This window comes from Populus euphratica, unplaced genomic scaffold, assembly GCF_000495115.2.
Source record: "Populus euphratica unplaced genomic scaffold, PopEup_1.0 scaffold97.1, whole genome shotgun sequence".
Taxonomy (NCBI): Eukaryota; Viridiplantae; Streptophyta; class Magnoliopsida; order Malpighiales; family Salicaceae; genus Populus; species Populus euphratica.
Window position 1 is genome coordinate 591611 of NW_011499981.1, and position 8928 is coordinate 600538.

At 33.0% G+C, this 8928-nt stretch overlaps 1 protein-coding gene across 2 annotated transcripts in view; it reads right to left on the minus strand.

The window, feature by feature from the left end:
• The window catches only part of ABCG37 (pleiotropic drug resistance 9), a 10432-nt gene extending 8441 nt beyond the window's left edge, over positions 1 to 1991 (minus strand). The window contains exons 1-3 of one of the 2 annotated variants that reach the window (XM_011046418.1): positions 1580 to 1990; positions 1193 to 1316; positions 247 to 329 (exon numbers count right to left, since the gene is read on the minus strand). In XM_011046418.1, the coding sequence (XP_011044720.1) occupies positions 247 to 329; positions 1193 to 1316; positions 1580 to 1971 (599 nt within the window). In that variant the 5' untranslated portion in view covers positions 1972 to 1990. Of the gene's footprint in view, positions 1 to 246; positions 330 to 1192; positions 1317 to 1579 lie in introns of both variants that reach the window. The other variant, XM_011046419.1, reaches the window with a different exon arrangement.
• Positions 1992 to 8928: the final 6937 nt, after the last annotated feature.

The window sequence follows — 8928 nt, forward strand, 5'->3', positions numbered from 1 at the left end:
TCTTTCCCGAATTAAACTATAGATTTTTTTTAATCTCAAAGAGAAATCTTCAATTTAGTTAGCCATTACTACTTGTGTCTTTTTCAAGAGAACTGAGCGAATAAATGGTGAGTCAGAACGGCAATTTTGTCAGTGGCCATCGCTATTTTGCTGGTTTAGCATGTGGAAACGAATGAGAATGAGGGCTCAAGTGTTCCTGTTCTACTATTAATTGAACATAATAAATCCCGACTATTTGAAGGCTACCTTCCTGGCTTAACAACGCCACTGACATCTTTTATGATGCTTATCTTGGTTCGTTGTTTCGAACATGACAGATTGGCAATCCCCTGTCACAAACAGAAATAGTTTAGCTTTTAGCTGTTTATAAATGGAAATGTAATGCAAAAGCATCCCTAATAAATCAGAAATTTACATGGAAAAATGAAGACGTGATAACTGGTGCTAAACGAGTATCAAGAGAGTTGAAAAGGTTCATAACAAGCTCCGATTTCAGGATTATCTTTAAAGGAAAAACTGCACTAATTATGAGCAAAAAACTAGGCATCCATATATCCCTAAAACTCTATATGTCTCCTGTTTTCAACACATCAAACGGTGAAGGATTTGGAGCTTCCTACGAAGAGTTATGGTCATTGTTCTGACAAGTGCGCAGGCTGATAAACCATTCTGCAGATCGAAAAATCCTGCTGCCATATTTTGCAACATGCAAGACTGCCCTCTTTTTGTCAATTAACATTCAATGGAGCTTTGGCAATCTTGCCTCCAACTCTCTTTACATGTCAGTAGCCTTATTAGTCAATAAAAAAAGCAACATAGGCTAACTAGAGAGGCTGGACATGGTGATCCAATTTGTGTTGAAGAATCTGCCCCTTGAATTTCATTTCTGCCTTCTAATTTAGCTAGATGGAAAACCTGTCTAGGTTTAGAATTTCTTGTTTGTTGTTTTCCTAGCTTGGAGGGTTTGTTTCAAGAATAAATAAGTGTGTTTCATCAATTTATAATATTAAAACCAAGCTAGCTGAGCTAGTTAAGTGTGTTTCAACACTCACAGGCTTGCTCCACCTTGCATTGAAGAAGAAAGACAATCGTTTCAAGTTAAAATTTTGCAATTTTCATGTTGTAAAAGATTATCCAAAGGTTAATAGAAAACCACTTGGAGAACTTATTCCTCTTACATGCAGATACTTACAGAGAGAATGCTCTTGGCAGTGTTCCATAGAGTGGGGAGAGGCTTTCCCTGAACTATCTCGCATTCTGATTCAACACACAGATTTTTGTATCTCACTTCTACAGTGGGCAACTGCACACCAACTCTGAAAAACATAATTATAACTAGATCAATAAAAAGATTAGATTTAATATCTGAGAGACATCTATGATCATATTACATGTGGAAAATATACATTAAATATGAAGGAATTCAAGTTAATATGTGCACGTAGAGTACTCTAATATTTCAAGGAATTCTATCAGTTTGGTACTCAGCACATCAACGTTTCCAAGTGCACTTTAATAAGTATGACTAGACTAGACTGTCAGCACACGTTTCAAAAAGGGCAAGTACAAAGGTAATTACTTGTCAATTCTTTTCCTAAGTTTATGCAACAATCGGAGGTTATCATTTTCAATGTGTTTGATGAGCTTCTCAATGAACATATGCCGTTCTTGAGCTCCAAGTTTGGCAACATTAATAATTCTCTTCCCCCCCTTAACATCTCCATTTCCAGCGGTGCCATCTTGCTCCTCAAATAAAGCAGTGGTAATCCGTTCGAAGGTTGGTAATCTCTCAACATCAACCCATTGTGACACATCTTCACCATCAGCATCCCTACCATGCTCAGATTTCACAGTTGAAACGCTACGAAAACTCGACACATGACTCCTGAATGAGGTCCTTATGCTTCTTCCAATCTCTGCTAACTCAATCCGAAATGACTCTATCTCATCAGGGCCAGCCAGCTGAGCCATTGTCAGATAAACAGAAAGCTTTAAGAGTTATATATATATATATATATATAAAAATGCAAAGATTCATGTCGATGAAGTAATGGAATGCGTCATAGATTCATGTTGCTGCTGCAGAAAGTCGTAGCTATTATTCACGCTGTTTGTAGACATAAAATAAGAGTTGATGTTTAACTCATGCTTGCTGGGCTGCCAGATTCTTGCACATTGGTTTTATAAAGCTGTATAGGACACAGTGAAATCAGCAGATATTATTAAATACAAGACATCAAGTTCCATTCAGCTAATGTTATAATTATAAGCATGAACAAGCATCCAAATTCTCATATGTACAGAGATTGATGCCATTGACTTTCTTTATTAACACTCACACACACAAATGTATATTGGATGTTTACGTTTCTTTTATTATCTCATGTTACAGTATTCAAAATGAAATTACTTTAATAACAAGATCAGTTCAAGACCAAGGAAGACTTTGTATAAGATAAGGTTAAGAGCAGTCATAACAACGGCCCCGTTATTTTTCATACATAACATGAAGGGCCATGCCTGATGACAGAATTAAATACAACCCAGCTACAGTGGCCTGCACAAGAGTATAAAAATACTAAAGTAGGCCACATTCAAATTGTAGTCCGTTTGAAGGTTATTATAAAATGGACTCCAGGCTCAAATTAAGTCGGTTGGATTAGCAGGACAATTCAAACTTTGACTTTTAAAAAACAAAAAAGAAATCATTTTTCTTTTTTTTTTTAAAAAAAGAAATTGGTTTCTTTCATTTACTCAACTCGGGGCGGTAGTATGAGATATGGTAAAAATACTGCTTTGTTATTTCATTCTTTGGCATCACAGAGGCGGGTTATATATATACAGAGCCTAGGAAGCTATTATAAAAATATTAATATGGGCCTATAATCTCACAGAATCAATTACAATAAATCAAACTAATTAGAAATATACATATAGCTGATTAACACTCCCCCCTCAAGTTAGAGTATACATATTGTTCATGCCTAACTTGCTAAGTGAGTTGTAAAATACTTTTTCTATGATAGATTTAGTGAAGATATTTGCAAATTAATTTTCAGATTTGACAAAAAACACCTCAATAATCTTTACCTCAAGCTTCTATTTGATAAAATGTCTATCAACTTCAACATATTTGTATGTTGTATTGGATTATGTACAATCTCTATTGCAACTTTGTTGTCATAATTCAGTTGCATGGCATGATAGGGTTTGAACCCCAATAAATTCTTTATTCAGAGTAGCTCACATACTCCATATGTCATACCTTGATATTCTGCTTCAACACTTGATCTTGACATTACGTTATGTTTTTTACTTCACTAAGATATTAGATTGCCTTCCATAAAAGTAAAATATCAAGATGTAGATCATAAGTTAGCAACAGAGCTTGCCCAATCTGTATTAGTATGACCTTCGATATCTAGATGACCATATCGTGAGAACATCAATCCTCTTCCAGGAGCTGACTTAAAGTATCTCAGAATTCGGTTTACCACATCCATGTGAGCTTCATTTGGTGTATGCATGAACTGACTTACCACACTTACAACATATGTTATATCAGGTCTAGTGTGTCTTAGATAAATCAACTTACTTATAAGGTGTTTGCATCTTTCTTTGTTAGTGGGTACCTGATTAAGATATTCACCAAGTTAATAATTCAACTCTGTTGGCATGTCTGCTAGTTTGCTAGTCAACATTTCAGTATCAATTAAAATGCCCTTTTTCATAACAACCCACGTTGATGCCTAAAAAAATAATCTAGAGCACCAAGATCTTTCATTTTAAACTCACTTGCTAAGTGGTGTTATAATGCTTCCTTTTCCTCTAGGTGATTCTTTGTGACTACCATATTGTCATCAATTGGCTTAATAGAGTTATTTACCTTAAACTTTATTTTATATATCCATCTACAACCCACTGTTCTCCTCTCTTTTAAAAGGATTGTCATCTACTAAGTGGAATTTTTCTAGAGGGACTCCATTTCATGATTCATTGCTTGGGTCCTTTTGAGATTTTTCAAAGCTTCTTGCACATTACTTGGAATGAATACAATAGATAATTGACATACAAATGATGCACATGATAAAGATAGCCTATATAAGGACATGTGATTAGCAATACGGTATTTAACATTTGTTTTAGGGTCAAAGTCATATTATTGTCTAAGAATACCTCTAGTCGTACAAGGAGGTAGTTGATAACTTGTGTTTCATGTATTACTTGACTCAAGAAAAGTGATTAAGTGGAAGATTGAATGTTTAATTACCTTTGGGAAATCATCAAGACCTGATTGGATGCGTGGTGATTGTACTGTAATAGTAGTTATAGAGGGGAAGTTATCTGAACCAATACTAACATCTGGAGATTTTAGTGACTCTTGATCTTGTTGCACCATTGTAACTGGTTATTTGGATACTGACTGTTCTAAAACCTTTTATTGAATTAAGATGATCTGAATACCTTCTGTAAAGCTAAAGCTTTCCCCATATAGAGCATGTTTTGAGACTCCGTCCAAGTAATATAACTCACTTTTATGGAAAGTCACATATGCAATAATGTGCAAGGTCTGAGTAGGAGGATGAAAACATTTATAGTCATTCTAAGTGTCAATATAACCTACAAACACACAACGTACATCGATCAAGCTTGCCATGTTGGTGTGGATATTTATCACGACCTGAATCCCGGGTCCATGATTGACAATACAGGAGAGGTGTTGAAAGGATACCTCACCTACGCTAAACTTCAGAACGGATATATCAAAAGAACAAGTTATTTAAAAAAAATACAGCATTTCATAATTTTCAGAAATATTATATTATTCAAAACTAATGAAACCAAATGATAGTTCAAAACTTCTCATTAGTAATTAAAACAAAAACAATAATCCATAACACATTATGTTATCTAAAATCCAAACTTTACTAAAACAGGATAATAGTGGAGCATTTAAGACATCGAATCAAAACTAAAAGGAAAACCTCGTAAAAAAACAAGGCATACCAACCAAAACTGAAGAAGAAGAAATACTTAATAAAGTTCACTTGTTATCAGAAACTAAAAACTTAAAATAATATTAGAAATAAGAGATGAGTCAATTAACTTAGCGAGAGAATAGTATTTACTATACATTTTAGATATTAATATACATATACATACTAAACATATTATCATAAAGTAGTAAAATACATGTCAGAGACCAGATGACATCTGAAGGTGACTAATATAGGATAATCAGTCGTCATAGGCTGATGTCTCTCTCACCAGCTAGGTATATAGAATATTATGTATATATATGCTAACTACCCTATGTTAGTGTGGAGTTAATGACAAGTCCTATATCAAGGCATAATAAGTATTTACATAATCATTAAAAAAAATTATATCATATCGAATAGAATTTAGGTCAATAAAATATAAGTGCAATTTAATAATAAATGAGTACTCGGAAAATAAAACAACATATATAAATATTCAAGAAATTAATCAGTCGTACTCATCATAGAATCAACATACATATTTATTTATATTATATGTAAAATAAAAATTATCTCACTCACTCGAAAAAATATAGATTAAAAAGAATATTAGATGAAAGACCTGAAAAATCTATTGAAGATCGTTAGGAGAACCTATAATAAATATACAAAATATACTCAAAATAACACAAATAAAAGATTCCAATGCATAAAAAAAAAGTTTAATGTCACCACTCCATTCTCAAATCCATGTCTGGCACACAAGCAAGGTTCCCCTCTAAGGTTCCATACTTATGCGAACCCAAACTTACAAACTTATCCTTCAAATAAGTCAAACAGAGTTTAACACAACAATAACAACAAAACTAACTTCATAATAATTTAATTATCTTTATACAAGAATTAATACAAATTCATAGTTGTAGAGCACTAACTAGATATAAAAAAAAATATACAAATTACAACCAAAAGAGCAGGTTCTGAAGATCCAATAAAAGTGACCTGCTATCAAGCTATAAGTCTAAAAAGGGTAAATAATGAGAGGGTGAGTTAAACAACTCAGTAAGTAGATAACATTCAATATACACTCAAGCTTATATAATAATAAGGAATATATATACAATTATGGCTATAAGTTCTTATAGTAAGGTTTCTAAAAAAGGTCATAACAAGAATATCATAAAGTAAAGCTCGTTAGAAAATTACACAATCACCAATTGAAAACTCTAAGTCACGTCTTCTTTTATCTACGTAAATTTTTTATCTACTCTGAACTGTTTGAAGCTTCTCTCTAATTACCTCTATCTTCTTTGAGGTAATCTGAGTCAACTCTAGTCCTATTAGCCTCTTCTCACCAACTTCAAACCAACAAACTAGTGATCTACATTTTTTACCACACAAAGCCTCATAAGGTGTCATCTTTATCCTACCTTGATAACTGTTGTTGTAAACAAATTCCCCTAATGACAGGAACTTACTCCAACCAACTCTAAAATCCATAACACAAGCCCTAAACATATCCTTCAAGATCTGAATAGTCCTCTCAGATTGACCATTTATCTGAGGATAAAAAGTTATACTTAACTGCACTTTAGTACCCATAGCTTCTTTTAATTTCACCTAAAACCGTGATGTAAATTGTGGACCTCTATCTGACACTATCAAAATTGGCACTCCATGTAACCGTACAATCTCACTAATAAACAATTCCATCAATTTTGTATATCCATAAATAATCTTAACTAACAGAAAATGGGTTGATTTTATCAACCTGTCAATAATCACCCACATCGACTCATAACCCTCTTGACTTTTAGACAATCCTGTTATGAAGTTTATTATGATCATTTTCCATTTCCATTATGAAGTCAACAATGGTTGTAATAATCCAGCAGATTTCTCGTGTTTACCCTTTACCCTCTGACAGGTCAAACACTTAGAAAGAAAGTTTGCTACATCAGCCTTTATCCTATTCTACCAATAACACATCTTAAAATCTTTATACATCTTGGTGGAACCTAGACGCATTGTGTAAATTGTCTGATGTGCCTCTACCATCAATTCTCTCCTCAAATCATCTACATCAGGTATAAAGCCTATTCCTATATCTTAGCATATCATCATCACCTATACAAAACTTGCATCCTTACCCTGCTCAACCTCATTTCTGATTTTAAGTAGTGAATCATCTTTTTTTTTAGCTGCTTTTATCTTATCAAACAAATACGACTTAACCTAAAAGTGAGCAATCATTGCTCCAGCTTCAAAGAACAAATCTGACTCCTTCATCCACTAAATTATGCAACTCCCTAATCATAGGTCTTTGTACCTCCTGAATATAAACTAAGCTCCTTAATAATTTTCTACTCAAAGCATCGGTAAATACATTTACCCTACCTAGATGGTACTGTAGGTACAATCATAATCCTTCAGCAGTTCCACCATCTCATCTACCTTAGATTTAAATCCCTTTACTGAAAGATTTATTTTAAACTCTTGTGATCTGTGAAGATCTCACAAGTTTCGCCATACAAGTAGTGCCTCCAAATCTTTAAAGCAAAAATTACAGTCGCCATCTCTAAATCATGTGTAAGATAGTTCTATTCATGCTTTTTTAGCTGTCGTAAAGCTTAGATAATAACCTTGCCATGCTATATTAGAACACATCCTAACCTCACTCTCGAAGCATCACAATATACTGTGTAACCACCAGAATCTAATGGTACTGCTAGAATAGGCGTTGTAGTCAATCTTTGCTTCAACTCTAAGAAACTTTTTCTCATAAGTTTCAAACCACTAAAACTTAATAATTTTTTTTTTTTTTGCGTTAACTTAGTCAATGATACGGAAATCTAAGAAAATTTCTCCACAAACCTTCAATAGTAGCCAACCAAACCTAAAAACTTCTAATCTTTGTCACCGAAATAAGCCTAAATCACTACTTAATTGCTTCAATCTTTTGAGAATCAACCTCAATCTCATTCCTTGACACTAGAAGCCCAAGAAATGCTACACTTTCCAACCAAAACTCAATCTTTAAAAACTTGTCATATAACTAATGATCTCGTAGAGTTTGAAGCACCTTCTCAAGTGTTGCTCATGCTTCTCTCTAAACCTCGAATGCACTAAAATATCATCAATAAAAACCATCACAAATCAATCAATAAATTGTCTGAACATCCTATTTATCAAGTCCATAAAAGTTGATGGTGCATTCATCAATCTAAAAGACGTCACTAAAAACTCATAATGACCATACAAAGTTCTAAAAGTTGTCTTCAAAATGTCCTCCTATTTTATTCTCAATTGATGATACATAGATCGAAGATCAATCTTAGAAAAAAATTGAGCCCCCTACAACTCATCAAACAAATCATCTATACAGGGAACTGGGTATTTATTTCGAACTATTACTCGATTTAGTTGCCTATAATCTATAAACAGTCTCAATAACCCATCTTTTTTCTTTACAAACAACACTAGGGCTCCACAAGGGGACACTATCCAACCAATCACAAGAGTGAAATGAACTTTGGAATTTTTTTAAAGTTTAGGGACTAAAATGTAAATTCTTAAAATTAAAGGACCAAATTAAAAATATTTAAAATCAATTATCAATTTGAGATTCATCATTCTTAACCTCAAAATAACACTGTCCAAAATCTCAAAATACATTTAGGGGTCAAATTATAATTTTTTCAACATTTAGGGATTAAACTGTAATTTTCACAAATCAAAGATCAAAATAAAATTTCATCATCGAGACCATTTTGTCCAGATTTTCTAGCTAGGTTGAAATGAATTTCTTAACTCATAAAAATCAATTTAAACAAATCAACTTATAAATTCTTATTTCTAACAATATACTTAAAATCAATTATTTAATATTAAACCCTTAATAATCATGAATCAATTTTGACAACATGAACATCAAATCTTTATAAAC